The sequence below is a fragment of the Ceratotherium simum genome, chromosome 26, assembly GCF_057802395.1.
Source record: "Ceratotherium simum simum isolate JZ-2026a chromosome 26, ASM5780239v1, whole genome shotgun sequence".
Classification (NCBI taxonomy): Eukaryota; Metazoa; Chordata; class Mammalia; order Perissodactyla; family Rhinocerotidae; genus Ceratotherium; species Ceratotherium simum.
In genome coordinates this window covers 3,327,372-3,355,361 of record NC_141925.1, presented here as the reverse complement: position 1 = coordinate 3,355,361, position 27,990 = coordinate 3,327,372, and the positions used below count along the sequence as shown (strand labels likewise).

Here is a 27,990-nt window from a genome sequence, read left to right as displayed (position 1 = left end):
AAGTGCAAAAATTAAGTTCTGGCCAGCGGCTCAGGGACTCTGCTTTCCTTCCTGAAGTTTCTGAGAGTTGGTCAAGAACTACCTCAGCCCTTGGTGCTGCTTTCCAAGATCACTGCACAGTAGGTGCCTGTCCAGGGCCTTCTGTTTTTGTTGTTGAAAGTGCCAGGCCCTTGATTTCTTGGTACCATCATCCTCTGGGTTCTGCTCCCCTTTTCCCCACCACCTGCTCTGGCGTACCTGTCAGGGACTAGGTGCACCCCGTGACGCTCTGCTCCCGAGCCCGCGTAGCACCGGGCCTGCAGCTGGGGCAGGCCGACGGGCCCGGCAGGTCGCCACCAGTTCCTCTGCAGAGGACAGCTGAGGTCAAATGGCTAGGTAGGTGGGCTCTGCAGGGTGCAGAGGGGTGGGCCTGGTGGAGGCTGCCTGGCCGGCATCACATGGTCCGGCTATACTCAATGCCGCCCTTGGTGGAGATGCTGGACCATGGCAGGAAGCTGCAGAGCAGGCTGTGGGCCTGGCGGTAGATTCTGTGTGGGATGGAGCAGGGGCTCAGGTTCGCTAGCGCAGAGCCCAGGTGCTGGATATAGTCCGTGGGGCTCTGTTAAGGAAGACTCCAACTGGTCTGCCCACCTACCCCTGGGTGGCACTGTCAGCAGGGGCCCACACAGTGACCTGCAGGACTATGTGCAAATGGCATGCCATTTTCAAGGAGGCCAAGAGCCTGCTAAGCCTCTGGAGAGGGCTGGAAAGCCTCATTAGCTGGAAGGGCCTCCACTGTGCAAAATTATAAAGGGCGGCATGTGGGTACAAGAGGACCTTCTGGGTGAGGCCTCAGGCACATGGACACCCAGACTAAGGCTGACAGACAGGGAATGGGTACTGTGGGGAGGGGTCTGGCAGAAGAGCAAGTGTTTCTGGTTCTCCCCCACACTCTCAATGCTCAGAGCGGCAGGGCCCCGTCCCTGTGACAAGGAGGGGGGTCAACAGTGCTGACCCCTTGGATACCCACAGAGCCCCATCTTCACACTAGCTAGGAGGCCTGCAGGCTTTTGAGCCACCCTTCTCTTTCCCATTTATTTCCCTATGAAGTGGATAAATCCTAGACTCATTCATTTAATTTCCCTCTCTCTCTCACACACACACTCTCTCTCTCACACACAGTATTTTTTGGGCCACACTCTGTGACTATTAGGAAGTCTCCTGGCCTCCCTCCTACCTGTCAAGGATCAAAGACAGTTAAAGAGGAGGGAGTGGAGAAGGGACACACCTCTGGGTCACGGTCTCCAATAAGGAAGGTTGAACCGAAGCATTGAACACCAGCCAACAAGTCTTTCCATCTCACTTGTTTGTTTTCTCCCCCACCAGCACGCAGGCCCCCTGAGGGCAGGGGCTCTTGTCTGTTTTTTTCACTGCTGTATCTCCCATGCTCCTGGAACATGAGACTCTCAATTTGTTGAATGGATGGATGGTTTGTGGGCCAAGAGGGTAAAACTCACGCCTCATACCAGCCGAAGTCTGGGGAACACCGAGTGCACCTGCTCTCCCAATATGTACAAACAGACCATCACTTCTCAACACGTGCAAGCCCAATCTACCCACATCAACATCTGGTCAGGGAAATGCACCCCGTGAGCTTGGCTGTGTGAACGTCATCTGAAGGTGCCCACTGCTCCAACTGGTGCACAGGCCCTGCCACAGCAGCTAGGAAGCCACAATCCCCTGCCCCCGAAAAGGAAAGGATATAGGATGGTCCAGGGAGGGTGGCCACCGTTGATATACAGGACGTAGGTGAAGCCATCTTTGAGGACCCCTCGGATGGAGTAGTAATAGGGGAGATAGTGATGCTGCTTGAAGTCTCTGTTTTCGTAGAAGTTTATTGCTGTATTGTTGGTGGTGAGGACATGCAGATAGATGGCTTTGCAGTGGTCCTGGGCGGTGGTTGATATGTGATCCTTTAAACTCTCAAGTAAAAGGGAACCTGTGCGAGAAGAGGCGATGGTCACACAGGACAGGGCAGGGGGGAAGGCAGCATGAAGCAGACGAGGAAGTGACCTTTTTGGAGATCTCTACAGATCCCTCTGCCCACTGTATCAAAGACCTACCTCCCATAATCACCCACTATCAAAGTCCCTAAAAACCCATGACCAGATGGGGCCTGGTAGCTGCAGACCATCAGTTGTCCGGGACCACGGAAGCGGGCTGGGTACTTCCCTCCCAGGGGCAGGACCTGCAGTGGAGACTCACTAACCTTTCAGACAACAAAGAGTGTAAACCTGAGCCCAGGAAAACATGGAATAGACAGGCCTGGGTTAGAAATGAAGACTGCCACTCGCTGGCTGTGTGGCTGACTGGGAGGGGAACTTGGAGACATGCCTGTGGCATAGTCCCCCACACGTGATGGGCATCCGATAAATGGCAGCTGGGACTATTTCTTCAATTGTGTTTTCTACTCTAAATCAAGAGCACCTTGTGACCAGACATAAGCTGTGTGTGTGGTGATAGGCATGGTAAGAGGTGCCCATTCCTTAATGAGGATGTTTAAGAACTGTTATTAATCTGATCCTGTCAGATTTGGGAATGAGGCCATTGCAGAAAGACCTGGTGAATGTATGGAAAGAGCACGTGTTGAAGGCCAATGGGTAGGGTGGGGCCGGGAGACTTGTTGGTGAGGAGGAAGGATGAAGGTCTGACCCAAGACCGAGGGACAAAGGAGGAAGAGACTGAGGGATGTTTATGAGCTAGAATCAAGGGCACGTGGGAAGTGACAGGACATAGGTGGCTGGCGTATACGTGTCAAAGCCCTGACCTCTGCTGCCCCTTACCTATGCCGTGCTTTCTGAATTCCTTCACTACTCCCAGACTTAGAATGTACGCAACTTGTGTGTCAACAGAGAAGCTGGAGGCTAGAATATCTCCATCCTAAAGAAAAAGTCAGAAATAAAGTTAGGTTACCAGTTGAGACACCTGGCCCCACTGTAGGGCACTTCTCATGCACCAACCCCCCCACACTCCTGGCCACGACACCTGGGGGGACACGGGAGTGGGAGGGGACAGAACAGAGGATAATGGAGAGTCACCCCGCCTCCCCATGGAAACGAGAAGGTGTGGGCCCTTCTGGCAAAAAACTGCTAAAGTAAGAACACACACAGTCACTTCTCTTGGGGATGGTGACAAGGAAGGACACTGATGCCACACGAGTGAAGTTATGGCAGAAAAAAGGAAACGAGTGTGCTGTGTGGGCACTTAAGCTGATACATCAGAGACAAGACAGCCAGACAAACACCAAGTGTGAAAAGGTTTAGTTAAAGGGTCCTACACTGCCCCCAGGTGGTCTTGGAGTAAAGGGGTAGGGACTTGGGTGGCCCCTCCACCACCCTCTGGTGCCCATGCCAGGCAGAGTGACACTCCACAGCATGCCACCTCATGTATGTCTCTTGGTTCCAGAGATGTAACTCTGGACAGGAAGAGTCATGAATCTGCCCACCATGAGGTTCTTATGTTCTTCTACCTCATAGAGAACAAGAAGGAGCTGCTGTGTGTGTAGCTGGACATGAAAAGGACACTTGGCAACTTGGCCTTTCTGGTCCCATCCACTGTTCACTGAGTGGCTCCCACGTGCCGGGTGTGGTGTTGGTCTATCCCTGCTCCCCTAGTTAACCAGAACACAGGTGAACTTGCCCAGTGGTCTCAGGGGAGAGCATCATTATTGCTCTTGTTACTTGAAGCCATGGAAGGGTAAGGGAGATGAGGCAGGCACTTCGTTCCCGACTGGTGTCTTCTAACAGGCCCTGCTTTAGCCCAGGGCTGAATTCACTCAGCCTCTCAGCAAGGCCTGAGCAAGTACCAGGGTGCAAATGCCAAGGCTCCCTCTCCTCTCCTGAGAGCCTGGGGAGGGAGCAGCTCTGCCCTCATGGGAAAACCAACACATTCAAAGGAGCATAGAGATCTAGTCACCACGAGTGTAGGGTCGGACAGTTGCTGGAGGGCACTCAGGAAGAGCTGCATGGAGGGGGTTTTGGGAACAAGTCATGGAAGGGGGGCGGTGGGCCAGTCTGTCCCGTGCAAGAGGAAAGATCAAAAGGATGCTGACACTTTCTGAAAACACGACCATGTCTTTCTTTTTTGCTGTATGTTGGCATTGAAAATTGGAAGAAAAAGCTCAGGAGGAAGCTGGGATAGAAAAAGTTACTCTTAAAAGAAACCAACTTTGCCAGAATCTAATTACAGGCAAAATGGGGTAGACTTGAATGTGTCAGGTCTTTAAAAGGGAGACGTCCTTGTTGCACTTTTAAAGAAATAACCTGAAGCTGAACAGACAGAACCATTTTCCAGATGTCAGTGGGTTTTTCCTGTCTTTAGAGTATACACCTTCGTGGTAAACACTACTCAGTCACTAAGACAACCAAAATTATTAGGCACAATCTTGATCCAAGTCAACCACATGGAACAATGCATTTGTTGCTGTGGCCTCACATTTCATATTTAGAGCAGGGCTTGCTAACTCAAGGTCACAGACCCTCAGGCGTTCTTAGACAGATCTTGGAGGGGTCCATGAAATTGGATGAAAAGAAATTATATCTTTATTTTCACTGACCTCTAACTGAAACTTAGCATTTCCTTCAACAAGCCACAGCAGTATTAGTAGTTTCTGTGACACAGCCGCCGATAAAAATCACAACTATTTTCGCAGTCCCTTACAACTTCGCGGATTCTCAGTGTATCGTTTACGCTCCTCCCTACTACAAAATGACAGTTGTTATGAAGCCTGCAGTTAGGTCCTTTATTTAATGTACGTAAGAATGTACCACGTACACACAGAAAGAAAACAACTGGGTATGAGTCATGTGCGGTCTGGGCTCCTAAGAGAAAGGGCCACAGAGCAGGCAGCGCGACTCCACACAGCCCTCGCAGGCCTGTCCATCGACGTGACTGCCAAGTCATCGCCGCACAGACTTACCTCCTTGTGTATCTTGGTCCTACTTTTTATTTCAGCTACTATCATGCCCACGATGGCGCCCCTGTAGGTGGCAGCGAGGGAAAAGAACTTCTTGTTGGAGGTGATATCACGATACCATGAGTCTGGGTACCTGAGGGGGAGAACGAACTCAAGTGAACCCGCCAGAGGTCAAGGCCAACTAATGTCCTGCTTCAGACAGCGGAGCCACAGGGGACTCCAGGCTGCTCTGCCTACTGCTCCCGGGTTGATAAGGAGTCTGCCCATCACTCAGCCCCACCAAAGGGCCTTCTTCAAGCAGTAATCTACCCAGGTGGGACTGGGAATTTGATGGGAAAAATGATTTTATAAGACATAAGAGATGATGGGGGGGGAAACTCCGATGATAGTGTCTCCAGGACAGCGGTGCCTGGAGGGGCAGCTGGATGAGTTAAGATTGATGGCCCCTGGTAGCCCACGGACACTTGGGTAATTTCCAAAAATTCTGTGAGACTTCTTGAAGACAGGGGAATGGTGTGGGGAACGCCACGTTCACAGCTGAGTGGCACTTGCATCATGGCACCTCCCTGGACAGGGGCAGGGACAAGCCCTCAAGGGCAGGGTGTGGCCAGGGCTGCTCCCCAAGACCCCTCCAAGGGGAGCAGGGAAGAGAACACTTAGGGCAAAGCCCCAGGATGCAGGAATGAAAAGGCAGATTCAGCCACAGCCACGGAGACATGCTCAGGAGGGCAGGGGCGTGTGAGGCTTTATGGGTGTGTAGTTTGTTTCTTCACTTGGGACAGACGTAACAGGGTAGCCTGGGATGCCTTTCTTGAGACCAAGAGCTGGAGGAGGGTGGTGTACCCTCTGGGTGACACAGTCGAGAGGTGCTCTACTCTGCAGAGGCCACTGACCACCCACTGGAAGGTTCTACAGGGCCTGAGCATCACCCGAGCTCCTCCCCAGTCCTCTTCACACTCTCATCTTCTGACCCCAGGAGTGCTCGGCTGGCGTGGCAGCCGGGACATGGAGCTGCCACCACACAGCCTGATGGGACTGCAGTTCACTCCACCGTCTTTGGAACCTGAAGCCTCAGGCCCAGGAAGCTGCGAGGAGAGGCAGGTAGGCCGGGCATCTCAGGAGGCACAGAGGCTATGGCCCAGTGCAGCTCCACCCCGGCCAGGTCACTCTCAGCAGGGTCTTATCTACATACTTACTGGATGACTTTCCAGCAGTGGGACTGCTGAGTTGAAGAGTTTACTTTTTAACCTATGAAGCCTCGGCTAGCTCACATCCCCAGAAGGCTGCAACAATTCACACTCCCACCGAGATGTACGGGTCGCCCTTTCCCTCCCTTCCTGCCAGTAGTGGCTTAAACAACCAGTCTGAGGTTAAGACTCACGGAAATATGATGGTCGGCAGGATTTAGTTTATTTTTAATTTTAACAAGTTTGCGCCTATTTTTCTCACTACAAAAGCTATATAGTCAGGTGTTGCTTAACGATGGGGATAACTTCTGAGAAACACATCGTTAGGTTATTTCATCGTTGTTCAAACATCATAGCGTGTACTTATACAAATAGAGAGTACAGCCTACTACACACCTAGGCTACGTGGTACTAACGTTATGGGACTACCATCATACATGCAGTCAGCATTGTTATGCAGCATATGACTGTATGCATATGCGGAAAGAGCCCAACGGCAGTTAGGGAGCAGGACCTGGGGTCCACTGACAGGTGAGGTGACTCCGGGCCCCACAGCACCTCTATGCCATCCTCACCTTCGCAGCAAGTCCTCCAGCTTCAGCACCCACGGATCTGTGCACATTCCCCCCACTCCTCCCACCTGCAGCTGGGGACAGCAGGCGATGCTCAACTTACTCGATAGGGAACCAGTCGCCGCACAGATGCTTCACAGTGTCTATGTCATCGTGGCAGAGGAGGCGCAGGCTGACCTCGCTGAGGGCGCTGGACGGCACCACCTCTGTCATTCACACCTGCAGGGAGGGAGACAGGTGGCGTCAGGAGGGCAGCCGAATGACCTCAGGGCACATTCACTTCCTCCTCCTCCTCATACTAACCTGGGAGGCAGGCAAGACAGGAAAACCACATGGTCCCCCATGGACAGCGGTCTCCTCAGTAACTGCGGGGAGTGTTTCTGTCCCTCACAATAATTCTGTGTGCCAGGTGTCACAGTCGCCCCCACAGACAAGGAAACCAAGGCCCGGGAAGGGCTGGCAGGATGGGGACCCCAGGTCCCCTGGCTACTCACATGGGATGCTCCTGAGCCCTGCAGAGGACAGCTCGCCTCTGGTCTCTTTTTTCTCTCCTTTCCGCCCCTTTGAGAGCCCCACACCAGCCTCACTTCTCCGTGGCCAGTCTCACGTCTCCCTCACATTGCTGTTTCTCCATTGCAGAAAGCACACAGACCCACCAGCCCAACTTCTCCCGACCTGGGCCAGTGGCTGCCAATGACAGATGATGTGGGGTTCAGCAGCCCCAGGCCTCGTTCCCCTTCAGAACCACCTGGGTGGGGCTGATAACCTGCTGGATCTCCAGGAGAAGTGGTGCTTGCTGGGTGGGTCACTTCTCCTCCCCTATCCAGTAGATGAAGGCTCGTGAGTAGGACAAAAAGAGACTTTGCAAGACACCAAAAGTTCAAATCAGGGGTCATGAGTTGCCAAGGACTCTTAAATCAGGAAACTACGTTCAATCCAGGTTGCTGACAGAGCAGCTTCTCTTGTTTCAGTTAAAGGAAGGAGGGAGGCAGGAAGGAAGGCCAAGTGGTGGGCTCTGACAAAGGGAACACAGGAGCCTTTTTATGTTGAAAGCTGGTAATAAAAGGCAAAGGATCCTGCACTTACCCCATCTTTTGAGGAGGAACTGTGCAGTTCATCCTGAATGGTCAAGGAAAAGTTCTTTTTACAGAAGAATGACAGCCAATAAAAGTAGAAATAATGATAGAACTGGAAAGTCACCACTTTGGAACTGCTGATGCAAGCAGCAATCATCCAAGGCTGTTACACCACGTGGTGAAGGGAGCTGAGAAGCAGGTGTGAGGCATGGAGGCAAAGCCCCTGTGCCCCCAGGACTTACTGATGGCTAAGGAAAACCAACCTTTCACCCTATAGATCCCTCAGTCACACTTCCCCCAGTGATGGGCCCAGAGTGCGAAATACAAAGCCCTCAGTGTTCCTGCCTAGAATGCTGGGCCTGAGGCCAACCCAGCCTCCAGACCTAACTTCACAGGGCACATGGGCATAAGTTCAAGGGCACCGTGACATCTGACAAACACAGAATGGTGACATTCTACAAGATAACTGGCCTGGTCTCTTCAAAAAGTCAGGGTCATTAAAAAAACCAAAGTAGACTAAAGGACACAAGGAGACCTACAACCAAATGTAACGTGTAAATCCCTACTGGAAAAAATAAAAAGTCAAAACAACATTTTGTAGAAACTTAAATATGGGCTGGCACTATGGAAAACAGTATGGAGATTTCTCAAAAAATTAAAAATAGAAATACCATATGGCGGCCAGCCCCGTGGCTTAGCGGTTAAGTGCGTGCGCTCTGCTGTTGGCGGCCCGGGTTCAGATCCGGGCGCACGCTGACGTGCTGACTGTCTGGCCATGCTGAGGCCGCGTCCCACATACAGCAACTAGAAGGATGTGCAACTATGACATACAACTATCTACTGGGGCTTTGGGGAGAAAAAGGAAAAAAAAAAAAAAAAAAAAGGAGAAGGATTGGCATGGATGTTGGCTCAGGGTTGATCTTCCTCACAAAAAAAAAAAAAAAAAAAAGAAATACCATATGATCCAGCTATCCCACTACTGGGTGTTTATCCAAAGAACATGAAGTGGGGCCGGCCCCGTGGCTTAGCGGTTAAGTGCGCGCACTCCGCTGCTGGCGGCCCGGGTTTGGATCCTGGGTGTGCACCGACGCACCACTTCTCTGGCCATGCTGAGGCCGTGTCCCACATACAGCAACTAGAAAGATGTGCAACTATGACATACAACTCTCTACTGGGGCTTTGGGGGAAAAATAAATAAATAAATAAATAAATAAGTATAAAAATAAATTCAAAGAACATGAAGTGAACAATTCAAAGAGATTTATATTTATGCACCCCTGTGTTCATCACAGCATTAGTCACAATAGCTAAGACATGGAAGCAACCCAAGTGCCCATCAACAGATGAATGGATAAAGATGTGGTATACATACATATACACATATAACTCAGCCAACTCAGGAATACAACTCAGCCATAAAAAAGACAAAAATCGTGCCACTTGTGATGACATGGATGGACCTTGAGGGTACTATGCTAAGAGAAATAAGTCAGACAGAGAAAGACAAACACCATATGATTTGACTCATATGTGGAAGATAAACAAATATATGGATAAAGAGAACAGATTAGTGGTTACCAGAGGAGAATGGGGTGGTGAGAAGGTGAAAGAGGTAAAGGCACATATGTATGGTGACGGATAAAAACTAGACTATTGGTGGTAAGCACGATGCAATCTATACAGATACTGATATATAATCATGTACACCTGAAACTTACACAATGTCATAAGCCAATATGACCACAATAAAATAATTTTAAAAATAAATAAATAAATAATATGGGCTGGACAGCAGATGATGATATGAAATTGTTATTAACTGTCTTAGATGTGAAAGAGTATAGTGGTTATGTAGAAAGTCTTAGGAGATGCATGCTGAAATATTTTGAAGTGAAGCATCATGAGGTCTATAATTTATAATTTTATTTATTTATTTATTTTTTATTTATTTTTTTCCCCCAAAGCCCCAGTAGATAGTTGTATGTCACAGTTGCACATCCTTCTAGTTGCTGTATGTGGGACGCGGCCTCAGCATGGCCGGAGAAGCAGTACGTCGGTGCGCACCTGGGATCCGAACCCTGGGCCACCAGCAGCGGAGCGCGCGCACTTAACCGCTAAGCGACTGGGCCGGCCCCATGAAGTCTAAAATTAACTTTAAATGGTTCAAAAAAATGTCGACTACTTAGGAAGCAAATATGACAAAATGCTATTAACTGTTGAACCTAGGTGGCAGGTAAGATATGATACAGGAACTTATTGTCTATACATTCAATTTTTCTATATGTTTGAAATTTTTTTGTGTGTGTGTAAGGAAGGTCACCCCTGAGCTAGTATCTGTGCCCATCTTCCTCTAGTTTTTATGTGGGACGCAGCCACAGCATGGCTTGATGAGTGGTATGTAGGTCCACGCCCAGGATCCGAACCTGCAAACCCTGGGCTGCCGAAGCAGGGCATGCAAACTTAACCACTATGCCACCAGGCTGGCCGCTGAAATTTTTTTTTTTTTTTTTTTTTTTTTGGGTGAGGAAGATTAACCCTGAGCTAACATCCATGCCAATCCTCCTCTTTTTGCTGAGGAAGACTGGCCCTGGGCTAACATCCGTGTCCATCTTCCTCTACTTTATATGTGGGACACCTGCCATAGCACAGCTTGATAAGTGGTGCATTGGTCCGTGACCGGGATCCGAACCTGCGAACCCTGGGCCGAACTTAACCACTACGCCACCAGGCCAGCCCCAGGCCCCTGAAATTTTTGATAATAAACATTGGGGTTGGGAGGGGCCCTGAAGAGGACTTCATCACTCACTAAACTTACTCTAGAAACCACAGTTCTGCGAGTGGGCACCATGATAGTTCAGGTGATGCCCAAAGGTCAAAGGCACCAGATGCTGAGCCCTCACAGCTGAGGGAGCCCAAGTGAAGTGCCGGAGGCAATTCTTCAAGGTCACCTGCTCCCCTGAGCCCCACTCATGCCTGGTTCTCAATGACTTCAGGCATTCCCACAGGGGTCCCCGGGAAGGGTGTGTCCTAACCTGCCACCTGCAAGAGGCTGAAATCTACCCTGAGGCTTGACCACAGGGCCAGCGGGGCAGCTGCTCAGCTTCTGAGCCCTGGACATGACCCTGGCATACTCTGCGCAGCAAGAAGAAGGGCTCCTTCAAGGGCCAGCCATGGGCTGGCAGCCCCCCAGGGCCAGGTGCTGCTGGGGAGTCAGGCCAAGGGCCGGCCAAGGGCAGGAGCCCCTCAGGCTGTGGAATGACTTGTGCAGAGCACTGGCTCAAGAGTTGAAATGTGAGGAGATCTGCTTTCTCCTCCTTCCTCCATGTTTACAAGCCAGCGCCTGCACACTGCCCATGTGGTGCCTGCAAGGCGGGGGCTCATCTTGTGACCCTCCCCGCAGCACCGGCTGCTCTCACCTGTCCTGCATGTGGAAGGGCTCTGAAGGGGGTGGAATGAAAAGCTCGTCAGGACAAGAAACTGGTGTGTTCCTCCCTGAGGGCTAGATCAGGAAGCAGCTGAGGTACCACCTGCACCCTAGAAAGGGGCAGTGTCCCCAGAGGGTGCCCTGCTGGAGAGGACTAGTCACTTAGAAGGGGACAGAATCTCTGGACACAAGATCCTGATGGAACCTCTGAGAGCTGAGCTATCCAGACAAGTCTCTCTCCATCTATGTCCTTGTTTTTAGATGATAAAAGAAGGGACACAGCCATCACAAAAGTTAACGTAAGAGGCCTGCTGAGAAAGGGCCACCACAGCTGCTGGGCTGTGCTTGTTTGAGCTCTCAGTTCCAAACAGAAAACAAAACCAAACATCAAAAAATACCCCCAGGTGCAGCAACTCTGACCTTCCCATGTCACCCGTTCTTTTTCTTTTCACTGGGATGGGCCTTCAGAAGCCAAGACACTGTCCAGCCCTTTCTCTTGTAAATGGCTTGACCACTTGGTCCCCACAAAGCAGGGCCATTCCAGTGCTCAGCACCCCCTTCCGTGGCCGCCCGATCCAGCCTTCATCCCCGATGGTGCCCAGGACGTTCTGGTGAATGTGACCTCAGGGACCTCATGCCTCTCAACTGGCCGGCCACCTCTTGGGAAATGGACTAGTCGACCAAAAATGGCAAGTCTGGAGTTTTGTGAGTCATCTCTGACCAAAATATATCCTAACTGTCACTGGCTAGGACGAGGCTCCCGTCATGCCCGGTAAGAGGCCATTTTGCTCCATGGAACACGACTGTAAGGGTTCAAGGGGTTCACTCGCCAAGGGAGATGGAGCCCGGCACGCCATGTTTGCAGGTACAAAGCACCGCTTCCCTGAAGGTTTCTGCACAACTCCCACTGCGCGGCGACCCTCCCTTCCCCCACAGACGGGACAGATTCCACAAAAAACCTCCAGAAGTACAACTGAAGGTGTTGTTAATCTTGTTAGGTCTGAGAACAGCATTGTGGTTATGCAGAAAATATCCATATTCCTTAAGAGATGTACTCTGGATATGTAGGGGTGAAATGACAGAATATTCTGGAATTTAATTTAATTGGAGCAATAGTGGCAAAACCTTAATAATAGTTGAATTGGATGATGGGTATGCCAAGTAGATGTCTGAAAATGTTCCTAATTAAAATTAACAACCAACCAACCAAAGTTCCCCACAGAGGCTGAGTTTCAGATATGGATGGCTGGCTTTCCAGGTGCCTTTGGTGTTCTGCCCGGGGAGCTATGGAAAGCACCGCCACACCCTGCAGCAGCTGCCGCAGCCTCTGCACACTTCCACACTGGGAACCGCAAGTTCTCAGCAAGCTGTGGCTGGTTGACTGACCTGCACTCTGGACCCCAGGTGGGTTAGACGCCTGGTTCAGAGTGCTACGGGTACAGGAAATAGTGCTTGGGACTCAAATTAACCAACTCTCAAACTCCACTGAGGTTTTTAAAGAGCGACAGTGTAGACACTCGCAAGTAGCCCAAGGACACAGGGCACCATTTTAGGAGCAGTGCTTGAAACTGCCCAAGATGCTAAGTATCAACCACAGGGCCAATTTAGGGTGACACCCCTTCCCTTTCCCTTCAGGGCCAAGAAAACTGGGAAACACAGGAAGTCCCTGTCAAAACCTGGAGCCTTTGGGACAAAGTCAACAACCTCACATCATCCAAGAGCAACCCCTGTCCCTCAGTGCAGCTTTCCCAGAGACGGCTCCTGAGCCGAGGGGCCCTCCTCTCCCTGCTGCAACAACCTTCAGAGAAAATTCTGGTGGACAAACCCAAATACATCACCACCTGCCTAATCCAAATGGCCAAACAGGATGATCTATAAAAATTCTGCTCAGCACCCTAGTGAGGACACGAGCCCTAGTCTAAACTGAGCAATGGAATGCGAGCGGGAGTCCACTACGGGCTCACCAAAACACAGCCCTAAAGTGGAAGCAATCCAATGTCCATCAGTGGATGACTGGACAATAAAATGTGGTCTAGCCACATAGTGAATATTTAGTACTGACACGTGCTATACGTGGATGAACACTGAAAACATTATGCTGAGTAAAGAAGCCAGAAACAAAAGGCCACATATCTTATGATTCCATTTACATGAAATGTCCAGAATAGGCAAATCCATAGGGACACAAGGTAGATTAGTGGTTGCCTATGGTTGGGAAGGAGTGTTGGGAGTAGAGGGTGATGGCTAAGAGTGTGGGGTTTCTTTTGGCAGTAGTGAAAATGTTCTGAAATTGAATGTGGTGATGGATGCACAGCTCTGTGAATACACTAAAAACATTGAATTATACATCTAAAGTGGGTGAATTGTATGGTTTGTGGATTATATCCCAACAAAGCTGTTTAAAACAAAACAAAAACCAGCCCTAATCCTGAAAGTGAATGATTCTTTGGTGTGCAAATGGATAAAAAAGATTCTTCTTTTTTTTTGAGGAAGATTGGCCCTGAGCTAACATCTGTTGCCAATCTTCCTTTTTTCCTTTTTTATCCCCAAAGCCCCAGTAGGTAGTTGTATGTCATAGTTGTACATCCTTCTAGTTGCTCTATGTGGGATGCCGCCTCAGCATGGCTTGATGAGTGGTGCATAGGTCTGCACCCAGGATCCGAACCTGCGAACCCTGGGCCACCAAAGCGGAGCATGCAAACTTAACCGCTATGCCACCAGGCCGGCCCCAAAAAAGACTCTTTTTTTTTTTGTGAGGAAGATCAGCCCTGTGCTAATATCTGCCAATCCTCCTCTTTTTTTGCTGAGGAAGACTGGCCCTGGGCTAACATCCGTGACCATTTTCCTCCACTTTATATGGGACGCTGCCACAGCATGGCTTGCCAAGTGGTGGGTTGGTGCACGCCCGGGATCCGAACCGGCGATCCCCAGGCCGCCGCCACAGCGGAGCGCGTGCACTTAACCACTTGTGCCACCGGGCCGGCCCCAAAAAAGACTCTTTTTGATGAAAGTCATAGTAGATTCTAGAAAGAATCATAAGCTTTCCAGCCTGCAAGTCCAACTGCAGGGACTCACGATGGTGCCCTGGGGTGGGGCTCTTTCAGTGGGGCTGTCCCAGACCCAGCCTCCTGGGGGGCTCCACTGCTGTGCCAGGCCAGCTAGCGTAGGGGGTCAGGGTGCTCTGGGGAAGACAAGGCTGAAGATCAGAGAGCCTGGCAGGAGGCACAGACATAAAGATGAGGAAGAGCCGCCGGCTCGCCAAGGGTGATCTGGTAGCTTACTCCAGATTTGGACCAATTTTAGTATTTTATATTCAAAGAAAAAAATCTGTTGTTGGCTTGGCAAGTGTATGAAGTGACCAAAGAAAGTTATCAAGTCTCAGCCAAGCATGTCTGTGTTGTCTACGAGTTCTCACAGGGTAGCTGCTTAGACGATTTTCAGAAAGAAAAGATCAGGCTCATATTTTGCCCAGCCAGGAAGTCAACAAGAACCACAAATCACTGGAAGAATCTTAAATCAGCTTTAAGCTCCAATGCTTGACCTGTGCCAGAAGACTCCACATCATCTTCTTCCCTGGAAAACCGGCTCCAGATGGTTTGTCTGGGGCTTGACGGGCTCAAGCCAGCCTGAGAAACGGGGTGACATGACAGCCTGCCCTCATCACCCTTGGCAGAGCTCCAGGTGTCTCATCAGTTGTTTTCTCAACCAACAGCAAACGTGCTCTGAGCTCCCTGGGGAAGGAGCTTCAGGACAGGACACCATCAGCTCACTCTCACTAGTCACTCCACCAGAGTTGGCAGGATGAGTGCAGGCAACCAGCAAAACCAGCCAGCAGAGCTGGGGTCTGGATGGCCACAGACAGACCGGGGGCACCTGAGGAGCTGGAGCTGCTGCAGAGTAAATGCTAGGAAGCCAGGTCTTGACCCCTATGGTTGCCTGTGGCAGACGACTGCAAAGAGGCTGGGGGCGTGGGGGTGGGGCACTTCCTGAGGGGATGCAAATGTCTGTATCTTGATGGCGGGGGTTACACACACAGACCCACCCACCCACCCACCCACACACGCACATATACACATAGACACACAAAAAAACATACACACATGTTAAAACTCCTTGGGTGCATTCTGTTGTATGTATATTAAATTTAAATAAAGTTGATTTTAAAAGATTAAAAAAACACTCTACATTGAGATCCATAATAAATGAGCATCTTTTATGTCCTGGGATTTATAAATTTTTCCCCTAGTATCCTTGGGGCAAGGCTCTTGACCAAATGGGCAGGATTTGTTCCCTGTTTGACTTTCAAGGAAAACACTAGGCTCCAAGACACACAGCTATTTGTGGATTCTCGAATCCTTATTAAAAGTACTTCCATGTTTTCAAAAGCCGGTTCTTAGTCGCCTTAATATAAAAATAGAAACCCATCACATTTAACTAAGGGAAAACACAGCATATGACAGTGTCTAATCTGTCCCCCACAATGGACAGGGGGCGGAGAAGGGGGCAGGAAGCACAGGAAAAGGAGCATCTGGGGCCCATGTGCCTGTGAAAGGAAGTAATGGTGTCAGAGAGGGCCAGTTTAGAGATGGCAGTGGTAGAGAGGCTGATATGGCAAGCAGCTGGTCCACTGCTGGGGGAGCAGGCCAGGGGACCCACATCTGGCATCTGTGGGGACCCCACTTGTTCATCTGGAACCTTCAACCAAGTACTGATCTCCTATTGCTACCCTTAGGGCTTAAGGGACAAGGATTCTGAAGAGTCACTGAGGACAGGGACCAGCAGGCAAAGCCACAGCAGAGGCCCCTGAGTCAGGCCCTCGGTTCCGTTCTGAGCCCTGGGGTGCTGGTGGGATGGGCACTGAAGCTGCAGACACCATCTTTCATTTCCCTGCAAAGGCACGGATGCGTCTATATTACAACAGCAGGGACGTACTGCACAGGAGAATGCAAAATTCACTTGAATTTTTAAGTTAAAACATGAAGCTGCAAATGTCAGGTTTGTAGTGAGAACTCCTCACGGGTTTCCCTGGTCTGCAACCTGTCCTTGGCCTTCGCTGTGGGGGGGGGGGGGGCAATTCAAGGAGGGACAGAAACCGGATTCTCCAAGACCCAAATGCTCACCTCTCGGTCCATCCTTCCTCCTTCCCCAAACTTCGTCCTCGTGAGGCTGTCTGTGAGCCTCATCCTCCTTCGGTGCTGAAATGACCTCTCTGGTCCCTGTACTGAAGGCCACTTTTCCCTGAGGACTCAGAGGTGGCTGGAAGGGGGTGGTGTCTGGACACCTGGGGGTTCCCTCACTGACAATACTTGCCAAGTGCCTCCAAGTACTCAGCCAGAGGGACAGAATGAAAGCAGAGGAACAGCTGCCAAGATGTCCCCAACGTTCATAGGAGCATTTGCCATCTCCCTTCCACTGCCAAGAATCGGAATGGAATTGTTCCAGTTTCTGGAGGGGTTTTCCCGGCACCATCATGATGCTCCCATCCCAAGTAAGACAGCCCCCAAGTAAGAAAGCCGGAAACAGGCCTATTTCCTGGAGACCCCTCTCCTTTGCAGACTATGTCCTGACGCCCCAGGTCCACAGGGCCTCTCCCTTCTGCAAAGCCACTACTTCTTGATCCCAGACAAGCCACATTTCACTTCTAACCCACCCCCTCGACGCTGCCCTCGTAATGGCTTGGGAAGTGCTCTGGACTCTACCCCTGACCTCAGCAGACTTCCAGGGCTCAGGCCAGCCATGACCACGCTGCACCCTCCATTCCCCCTGAAACCTCCCCTTTCTTCTCTTCTTTTGCTCCCATTGGTTCAAAAGGGTCCTTCCTGCTGCTGAGGCTAGGCCATCTTCCACTTATGCTCTGGATGCTGTGCCTTCCACATGCTCCCAGAGCAGGATGTGCCATCTCTGCTCCCATCCTGCAGGGATGCTAGAGCCACTGTGACCCCAGGTCAAATCCCAGTGCAGATGTCACAGAGGCATCCCTGTCCCGCGACATGCTTCAGCTTTCTTCTCTGTCACTGGGAAGAAAAATGAGATGGCTACTTCCAAAGGGCCACCCCAATCCCTGGCCCAGCTCCACATCTCCTCCACCCCTGGCCTAAGCACCCCCTTCCCCAACATTTTCAATCTTCTCTTTTGCACAAACTCCCCTCCGATGGGCCGTAAATGCACTGCAAGTACCTCTCTTGGACAAGCCCCCTTGCCACCTTTTTTCCCCCTCTGACCACGTAATGACCCGCAGCAATACCACATTTGCCACCACCTTCTTGCTTTATTCCTGACCACTCCCACTTCCACCCCCTCCGCTTCAGCCCAGCTTCTGCTCCAGCACACCCACCGGTCAAAACAAACCAGCAGCTTCCCTTCTCTGAAACCCAGCAGCCCTCCCTCAAGAATCACCTCCCCTAACTCTCTACAGCTCACACCTCGGTCCATCCCTTTCTCGAACCCTCGGCTCCCTTCTTCCTACGACAAAGCACCGCCTGGTCTTTCTCTGGCACTTCAGACTTCTTCTCAAGTGAAGCACAAGAGAAGATTAGCGCACACTCGTCCTCCACACAAGAATTAAAGACTATCCGGCCCTAGGGAATGTGAAATTCCGCAGACACCAGGTTTATCAACTTGAAAGATCTAACAACAGTGAACGCCAAGCTCTTGCCTTTAGGGGGGATGCGGGAGAAAAGGAAAAACAAGCCAGAGACGAACACAGGGTGCTGCCTTGCACGTCAGTAAAATGGGCTAATGGGCTAAAAGGGGAGAGTGAGGGACACAGGGAGCACTCTTCGTAGCTCCTCTGTTCAAATGAGCTGCCCATGGGGAGCGGGCCATCTCCACATCAGCCTGGGCTCCTTCGGAAACCTCAGTGTGGGAGGAACATGAATAATTTACAGGGTGACAAGAAACAAACACCTAGCACTCTAGTTCCAAACAGCCTCCCTCTTAAAACCCAACCCATCATGCTCTGAGGAGAGCCCAGACATTTGTCACATACAATTTAAGACACATCTCTTCAAACAAGAATTGATAATACTGGAGGATTCCACTTGTACAAAACTCTAAAACTGGCTAAAGGAATCAATGGTGACAGAAATCAGAAAGTGGTTAAGGGGGGACACTGAGAAGGGGTGTATAGCAACTTGCTGGGGCAATGGCGAGGTTCTACCTCTCTTTCAGTGGTTGTCACACCGATGGATCTGCACACTTAAGATCTGAGCATGTGGCTACACGGTAAATTATACCTCAGTTTTAAAATAAGACAACAACAGGCGGTTCCGCTGTGGTCCCAGGTCCAGACCACCTTTCCGTTGGGCCAAAGGTTCTATCATCCCCTACATTTTATACTGAGAATCCATTTAGTCATTTATTTACCAAAATTGTACTGAAAGTCCAGGCCCTGCTCTAGGTACTAGGGTAGCAGCATCAAACAGTTGGAAATTTGATTATACTGGGGGTGGGGCAACCAGGGGGGCCAGGGTGTGTGCTTTCCTGCACCGTTACCTACATACTCACAGAAACCATTTCTCTTGCTCGAGGAATTCATGGCCAACAGCACATCAGTGAACATGAAAAGTGCTGTCTACTGGGCTGGGTAGGGAGGGGTTAACACAACCGCATGGAAGGGATGATCTCATGCCACAGGGAAAAGGCGGCGAACTATCCCCTTGCATCCTCCCCAAACTGCACCCCAGATGCACAGGGTCCTATAAAGAGAAAGGAAGATGTCTAAATGTTGACAATTATTTTTATCTTTTTTTAATTTTAATTTTTTAATTAATTAATTTTTTTGGTGAGGAAAACTGGCCCTGAGCTAACATCTGTTGCCAATCTTCCTCTTTTTGCTTGAGGAAGATTGTCCCTGACCTAACATCTGTGCCAATCTTCTTCTATTTTGTATGTGGGACACCACCATAGCATGGCTCGATGAGCAGTGCGTAGGTCCACGCCCGGGATCCAAACTTGTGATCTCTGGGCCGCTGAAGTGGAGCGCGTGAACTACTACACCACCGGGCTGGCCCTATTTTTTTTTTTTTTTTATTGTGGTAAAATATACACAACATAAAATTTGCCATTTTAACCATTTTTAAGTATACAGTTCAGTGGCATTAAGTACATTCACACTGTTATGCAAGCACCGCTACGACCCCCTCCAGAACTTTTTCATCTTCCCAAACTGAAACTCTGTGCCCAATAAACACTAACTCCCTGTTCCCTCTCCTCCAGCCCCCAGCAATCACCATTCCACTCTCTGTCTCTATGAACAATGCTGGCAACTTCTTATGCTTAGTGGCACCTCTTCACTAAAAATTTCAACTTGGAAGGAAGTCTTCAGTTCCACTTAATGGGAGACTTCAGTCAAAGGCTCCCACAGGCACGGCTCCACAAAGCGTGGATTCTGTGACTTCTCTAGAAGGGAGGTTGCTGGACCTGAGCATCGTCTCAGCGTGAGCCAGGAGAAGCTGTGCTGCACTGGGGGCAGGCAGTGGGAGAGCCCTGGAGCACACAGTCAGGACACATGGCGAAAGTGGCCCCTGGGACCCCACCCAGGAAGCAGACCATAAAAAGGCTTTTGTCTGGGCATCTAGAATGAGCTCCCAAATCAAGAGTTCTGGGAGATGGAAGAAAAAGAGGCCTGAAACATCCCACATACATCAGATGGTGCCCTGACCGCAAACAAACAAAAAGGGTTGTTGATTCACAGTTTCTTGAGGGCCTGTAAGGCAGGAGGCAGCAGGGTCCATGGGGAAGGCAAGGCTTCTAGGCCAGACAGACCTGGGTTCAAAGTAATTGTCCAGCTCTGTTTGCTGTGGGCTGGCCCTGAGCCGCAGACGGGGCTACAAAGTGGGACTGAAGTGCTCATCTGATGAGTGGGAAGTGTACAAGATGTCCGCATCAGTTGGCGAAGAGCAAGCCCTCTGCAAAAGTAGCCATCACTGTCAGGTGCCAAGTTCTCTGCCAGGGCCCGTAAACTTGGGGGACCTGCAGTTGAAGCTCCGACCCTTCTCCAGATTCTGGAGGATGAGAAGGCAAAGACAAAGGTCCCCACACAGTTCAGGGGAGGGCATCTCGCATTTCGGAGCTCTGCTCTTTAGCTTTACATTGTGTCCCAAGATGAAATAGGTCTTATTTTGTTTTAAATTTATTTTTCCACTTTGCTTTTTTACCTCAAGTCCACGGTAAAATGACCAGATGCAGAGGGCATGTTCTCGGGCCACTGTGCGTGTAGGCCACCTGTACCCTGACGCTCCTCCCGAAGGTGTGGAGGCTAATCTTGGTCACGGCAGAATCCCCAGTTGTTCTAAGGACCTACATCGGAGCAGTTGAGCAGAGCAGGTGATTTCTACTCAGAGGGAGGACTAGGTTGTGGGGGAGGTGGGCAGCCAAGGGACTGCCCTCTGTGGCCCCACTTGGTCAGTCTCAGAATTGGGGAAAGACAGCCCAGGTTTGGGGTGAGACAAGGATAAAAAGGAAAAATAGAGAAGAACATGACTCAGGAGAAAAAGGGGATACTGAAGTAGGGGCCAGAGATGTGGAGCCAAGAGCAGCCCTCGTGGTCCCCTCACCTGAAAGCTTCCTGGCATAGAAAACAAGGGCACAGGTGAGCCCCCACTGCCAGCTCACATGTTCACGCTGAGATACGTCGGAGAACTGGGGCCTAGGCGGGTTGGATGGGCCATCAAGACCTCCTGGTGAAGGGCCGGCCCCGTGGCTTAGCGGTTAAGTGCGCGCGCTCCACTGTTGGCAGCCCGGTTCGGATCCCAGGCACGCACCGACGCACCGCTTCTCCGGCCATGCTGAGGGCGCGTCCCACATGCAGCAACTAGAAGGATGTGCAGCTATGACATACAACTATCTACTGGGGCTTTGGGGGGAAAATAAATAAATAAAATCTTAAAAAAAAAAAACAAAACACCTCCTGGTGATGAAGCTCGCCTTCACCCCGTGGCTTTTCAAGCTGGGATCTTGGTAGGAGGCCGCCTGACAGGGCACACCCAGAATATAATTCTCAGTTCAGATCGAGTGAGTGGGTCAACTAGTTTGGTTTAAGAACAAAACAGAACAAACAACAACAAAGCTACCTGTAAATACTAGGTTTTTGGTGGTGGGAATCAAAGGGTAGTCAAATGTGTGTATTTAATCTGCACTGAAACCCGAGAAGAGCCTGTGAGCTCCTCCCCAGAGAACTTCAATGGCCACAAGCAACCCTCAGCGCTGCCTGGTAGAAGTGGGTGAAATGGACATGGCAGCTACTCAGTTTCAAAGGAAAAAGTACAGCAACACGGGAGCTGGGTTTCAGAAACCCTGAGCACCCCCTCGCTGCTGCCCCTTCAGCAAACCAGCCCCTCAGCCTTTCTCTCCTTCCTTCCATTTTTCCATCTCTCTGCAGGGTTTTGTTGTCCTATGTTTTTTAATCTCTGCTTCTCTGGGTTTGCATTTAAGAGCCTTCAGAATCAATTAGATGTTAAATATGAAAGTGGGTCAAATTTGGTATAAATTAACATTTGATCACGAGGTTAACTTTTATAACAAAAGTGATTTTGAAAAAGTAATTCAACCTCCTGTCAGCATTTGCCTCTGGAATTATGGCAGATGTCTGTGTTCTACAGCACTCATTTCTGTATTATTTGAGTTTTTTTACAATGAGCTTGGGTTATTTTTATTATCAGAAAAAAATAAAGACTTTCACGTGGAATGTGAGAATAATGAACACATTTTTATGTTAAAATAATCTCATGGGGGCCGACCTGGTGGCGCAAGCTGTTAAGTGCCCGAGCTCCGCTGCGGTGGCCTGGGGTTCGCTGGTTCGGATCCTGGGTGTGCACCGACACATGGCTTGGCAAGCCATGCTGTGGCGGTGTCCCATATAAAGTAGAGGAAGATGGGCACAGATGTTAGCCCAGGGCCAGTCTTCCTCAGCAAAAAAAGAAGAGGATTGGCAGATGTTAGCACAGGGCTGATCTCCTCACAAAAAAAAAAAAAAAAAAAAAAAAATCTCATGGACTGTTTTTAATTAGTAACAACTTGGAAATTTTACAATGTCTCTTCAAATTATAAGTAGAATGATTACCCATTTTGCCCCAAAACAGACTCTCTTAGCATCAACTTTTAAACCCATACCCTTGGAATGGCATGGCATTTTGTGCACTGATGACAGAAATAAATATTCTAAACAAAGATTCACAGTTGTAGTGAAGCAAAGATGTGGTGGTTGTGGACAAAGACACCGAACAGAGTTGTAAAAACATTTTAACAGGTTCCTGTATAATCATTAAAAAGCAATTTGAGGGGGCCAGCCCCGTGGCTTATTGGTTAAGTGAGCGCGCCCCACTAGTGGCGGCCCGGGTTCGGATCCCGGGCGTGCACCGACGCACCGCTTCTCCGGCCATGCTGAGGCCGCATCCCACATATAGCAACTAGAAGGATGTGCAGCTGTGACATACAACTATCTAGTGGGGTCTTAGGGAGAAAAAGGGAAAAAAAGGAGGAGGATTGGCAATAGATGTTAGCGCAGGGCCAGTCTTCCTCAGCAAAAAGAGGAGGATTGGCGTGAATGTTGGCTCAGGGCTGATCTTCCTCATTAAAAAAAAAATAATAATAATAATAATAAAATAATAAAAAGATTTCAATCTTGTAATTATAAAAAAAAAAAAAGGCAATTTGAGTGGCTATATAGAACCCAATTTTTAAAAATATAAGTTTCAGGACAACCATTTAAAAAAAGATTTTTAAAGATTTCCCTTTTCTTGAGGGAAGGGAATGCTCTTTTAAACCTTTTTGTTTTACTATGAACACATGAACACAGTAAAATAAGAATTCACATGCAATATAAACAAAAAACTAAGAATCCCCTACTCACCTCACCCCCTATAAAATGACTGTTAATAGTTTCTTGTGTTTCCTGCAAGAAAATAAAATTTTTTAATAGGAGAGGGCTTGCCTGGTATGGGGCCCAAAGGGTCTTCTGGGGTGGCGGGTGTACAGGTACACTCAGGCCATGACCATTCACCAAGCAGTGTACTTTTCTGTATGTATATTTCAATGAAAAGGTTAAAAATGGGAGGGCATGGGCCGGCCCTGTGGCTTGGTGGTTAAGTGCGCGCGCTGCGATGCTGGTGGCCCGGGTTCGGATCCCGGGTGCGCATCGAGGCACCACTTCTCCGTTCATCCTGAGGCCGAGTCCCGCATACAGCAACTAGAAGGATGTGCAGCTACGACATACAACTATCCACTGGGCTTTGGGGGGAAAAAATAAAATAAATAAAAAAAAAATGGGAGGGCAGAGGAGAAGCAAAGTCATTTGAAACTAAGAGTAGAAAGAGAAGCAAATACCTGACCAGCAAGACCTTCTGAATAGTTTACAACTAGAGTTAGAAGGTGTCATCTTCCAAAAAGAAACAAGTTTGAAAAAAGTATCCATCAGCACTCCCATGGAGACTAGAGAAATTATGGATATATTGTTGCATTAATATTTTCCAGATAAGAATTCTTTTCAGTACCTAAGGGACAATTATCTATAGACTATTTTATAAAATGAACTTGCTTTCTTCTCACAGTTATTTTCAAGATGGGTTCAAATTTCAATAAATTGCTGCCCAAATAGATTCTATTTCAAGAATGCAGGAAACAAAAAAGAGGAACACAATTTGATTTTTAATAACAATAACTATCCAAAAAGAAATAGAACTAAAAGAATTTCTTTCTTTAATGTGGTCTTTTAAGGATGACAAAATACCTTTCTTTGGTCTTCCTGTGGAAACAAAGGGAACAAAGACTTTCTCAAACATTTGTTCTGTGTCTCTCGTCCACAACCCCCTCCTCTTTGCTTCTTCACAACTGTGAATTTGTGTTTAGAACATTTATTTCTGGCATCAGTGCACAAAATGGCAAGCTATTCCAAGGGCATGGTCACTAAGAGAGTTTATTTTGGGGCAAAATGAGTGATCCTTCTACTTATAATTTGAAGAGATACTTAAAAATCTCTACTTTGTCACACTCATAGGTGGCTCCCACCATCATTATTTAGAACGTTTGGTCCCTCTGTACCACGTGGGCCCTGTGTGAGCTGGAAGTTGGTCTCAGGTGAAAAGACGGGAGTCGGAAATGCTGACAGGATGAAACTAGGACTGACCCTCATTTACTGTTACTCCCCCCTCTACCTGACCATCTCAGCTCGGTGCTGTGACCACCTCAAGGTGTCTGTCACGTTTCTGCCAGCCTCCACAACAGGGCACTTAGGATCCATCAAGCACTGGTTCAACTGTTGACAGAGACCCCAAACCACTTGCTGCAGAAAGCACTGGCTCCCTGTTCAGACCCCCTTCCTATCACCCCACAGACACTGAGCAAATGCCTTAAGGTTTGTGGCAGCATATTAACCCTACTATATGCTCATTGGGTTTTCAAACACATAGGTCTCTCTTTAATCACCAGTGTAGGACATCTGGGCTTCAAACAACACTGAACTGGCCTGCCAGCCAGCTCCTATCAGAGGTCATGCTAAAAAGAATGATCTTTAGGGGAGGAGTCCTGATCCTGGAGTTATCAAAGGCACTTACAAATATTTGCTGAATCAAATTTAGCATTTGAACTTAGCCAGAAAGAGCCCCAGGAGTCCCAGCATCATTTTGCAGATCAGCATTTTACTTGAAAGCACGGCACATGGACATAAGCAGGATCAGCTTCAATGAAGAGTCTACATCCCAGGCTCGCTTTCTGCAAGCGAGGAACCAAGATGGATAAACCATTAGGGCTTTGTGGATTCCTTTCAGAAAGAGATGTTGAGAGAAATGAGAGAGGGGCCGGCCTCGTGGCGTAGCGGTTAAGTGCGCGCGCTCTGCTGCTGGCAGCCCGGATTTGGATCCCCGGCGCCCACCGACGCACCTGCTTGTCGGCACGCTGTGGCGGCGTCCCACATAAAGTGGAGGAAAATGGGCATGGATGTTAGCTCAGGGCCAGTTTTCCTGGGCAAAAAGAGGAGGATTGGCATGGATGTTAGCTCAGGGCTGATCTTCCTCACAAAAAAAAAAAAAAAAAAAAAAAAAAAAAGAAATGAGAGAGATAAGATCTAGAAATGGAGAAGCCAGCACTTAAGAGAAGACATTGCCTGATAAGCAGCCAGCTTTCTATTCAGGTAGGAGAGCTGTCACCAACAAAGTGGGACTTCTGGGCTATTTTAGCAGAGCAAAGACATGCACTGTCCTGAATTCCAAGCTCTGAGGATTCCTCTCCACATTGTGTTCCCTGTTGCTGCTGCAATGTAACAATGCTGTATTAACCTGGTCTAAACACATCTCAGCCTTCCAGAAGCCACACTGCTGCTAACAGGTACACTGAGGCTCAGACAGTCTCCAGGACACAGCACCCAGTCAGCAATGACAGCATCACCCTTCTCAGTCTCCTTTCAGGTCTAAGTATCTTTTATTTCTCAAATCGTCTAACATCCAGGAATTTCCTTCCAACCCAGACAGAGGCACGCTGTTGCTAAGCAACTTCAACAAGTCATATCTGAAGTCTATGAGTGGGTGTGGTTAAAATAAACATGGTGACAAAGTCACTGCAAGTTACAACTGGGAGAGGCTAAAGATAGGACACACTCAGACCTTTTAAATAAGTGTCTGTATTTTTTTATTCTGGCTTGTTGACACCAGACTATGCCTTGACTTCGTTACTTACAGGTTTTAACTGCCCTCACAGAAATCCAGCATGTCTGAAAGCTCAGCGGGATGGAACTCAGCAAACCATGGCCCAACAGAGAAGGAGCTCAGGCACACTGCATTCTCAAAGAGCCAATTTGCACATTAATTCTGATGGCTACAAAATCCTAGAATAGGAGAGATGAAGACCTATGTGCACTGCCATGACTGATCTGTCCATTTGGAAAGATGACTGGGACTCATATTCCAGCGACCTTTGAGTTTCTTCTAGTCTTTAATCCCATCTTCTCTAACTGAGCTTAAAGCAATTCAGGGTGTGTGTGTGTGTGTGTGTGTGTGAGAGAGAGAGGGAGAGAGAGAGAGGGACAGAGGGAGAGGGACAGAGGGAGAGAAGATACATGTTTTTGCTTCAGCCCCTTTAATTCAATGCTGTTCAAGACTCCCTCTCTTCCTGCCTCGCAGGCCAGTACTATTGGCCAAAGAACTTCTAAAACATATCTCTACATCACAAAGTACTAGAGGGACTGTGGTATCTCTATAGATGGCCAGGAGTCACATAAGTTTCCGGGTTCAGTCAGTTAAGCATTAACTGGAGGGTTTCTGCCTTCAGTGCTCTGGTAAAACATCAGCAACCCACAACGTTCCCTCCAATTCTGACACTCCGATTAATAACCACTCCTGGTACCACAGGGAACTAACATGTGGGGCTGTTATCCTTTTCCTTCAGGACAAACGAGTAACAATATCATAAGGCTCAAGGACTTGGCAAGTGAAAACAGATCAATGAACCAGCTAATGTCCACATTTATTGCAGAGTAACTCCTTGCCTCATCTCCAGGTCCTGGGCTCCCTCACCTACTGGGCACACAGATATTTGTTGCAGGTGGTCCAGAGAAGGCCCACAGCCTCCCTGAAAACTTTCACAGGGGGACAAACCACAGAAGCTACAGATTCCCTCTATTCCTTGGGAAGTGCCCAATTCGGCCGAGTGGGTCAAAGTTGTCGGGTCTGCATGGACAGTCTGTAAACTACCAGAAACATAAGGAATTGATTTGTCGTAATACCAAAAGGTACAGCTGAAGGCGTAAGACGTGGAGACAACCAAGACAGAGCCCCCGGCTTTCAGGAGTTCACCGGCGGGCAAACAAGTCGGCTGATAACTACAATCCGTGCAACAAGTACCAAACCCGAGGCCAGGCCGGGAGAGGCGGCGGCGAATCGCTGAACTGAGAAAAGGCCAGATCCTTAACCCCGAGCGAGACCCGGCGGGTAGCGAGGGGCACGCTGCCCTCTGGCTGCAAATTCCCCACCAACTCCTCCTGGGGCCTGGCACTGAGGTGCCCCAGGCAGAAGCGCCGGCTCCCCCCAAACGCTGAGACCCGCGCCCTCCGCACTCCGGGGTCTAGGGCCGCTGCCCCCCTCACCCCCGGCAGGCGCGAGTCCCTGGCCGGCCTGAAGCACCGCGGAGAGGTCCGGGCACCGGCTGGCGTGGGCCGCGCCCCGCCCTCCCTCGACCGGACGGGCCGTCCCGCGCCCCGCCAGGGCCGCTTCGCCCCTGCGCCCCCGGCCCGGCCCCCGAGCCCCCCTGCCCGCCCTGGCCCGAGCTGCGCCCTCCGCCCTCCCGACCCCGGTGCCCGGCCGGGCCCGGCGCCCTCACCGCAGGCCCGAGCCGGGTGACCTCACCTCGGGCGGGAGCCGGCGGCAGCGGACGGCGTCGTGGGGCTCAGCGCATCCTGGGGTCGCTGGGAGCCGGGAAGCGAGGCCGCGCGGAGCCCGCAACGAGTTATATAACCGGCAGGGGCTGCAGCCCGGACGGAGGCGGTGGCCCGCGGCACTTCCGCCTCCCGCGCCGGGCCGGAGGCGCAGACCGGAAGCCCATTGGCCACCGGCCCCCACGTGGGGCGCCGCCTCCTGACGCCGACGCCGCCATCTTAGGAGCGGGCAGGCTGCGCGAGGAGCCGGGCCGCAGAGAGCCGGCGACTCTGGCCATGGGCGTGGGAGCTCGTCTGCTGGGGCCAGTGAGCCTCTGAGAGCCGGCGGAGGCGCCGAGTCAAGGCGGACCAGCCCCTGAGCGCCCCCGAGCCTGCGGGCGTGGACGCGGGTGGCGCGGCCCCGGGTGGGAGCCGGCC

The 27,990-nt window shown here is 50.1% G+C and overlaps 1 protein-coding gene across 2 annotated transcripts; it reads right to left on the bottom strand.

Moving 5' to 3' along the window:
- Window positions 1-247: 247 nt before the first annotated feature.
- Window positions 248-27,690, bottom strand: NAA60 (N-alpha-acetyltransferase 60, NatF catalytic subunit). Of its 2 annotated transcripts, none has more exons than XM_004438132.3 (6): window positions 27,545-27,690; window positions 6,817-6,932; window positions 4,958-5,087; window positions 2,823-2,919; window positions 1,744-1,978; window positions 248-590 (listed from the first exon to the last, which is right to left on the bottom strand). In XM_004438132.3, the coding sequence occupies exons 2-6, from the start codon at window positions 6,924-6,926 to the stop codon at window positions 434-436; spliced, it is 729 nt and encodes a 242-aa protein (XP_004438189.1). In that variant the 5' UTR covers window positions 6,927-6,932; window positions 27,545-27,690; the 3' UTR covers window positions 248-433. The 2 variants fall into 2 exon arrangements, with proteins under 2 accessions (XP_004438189.1, XP_087305663.1); XM_087449537.1 differs by lacking the exon at window positions 27,545-27,690 and adding an exon at window positions 18,720-18,890.
- Window positions 27,691-27,990: the final 300 nt, after the last annotated feature.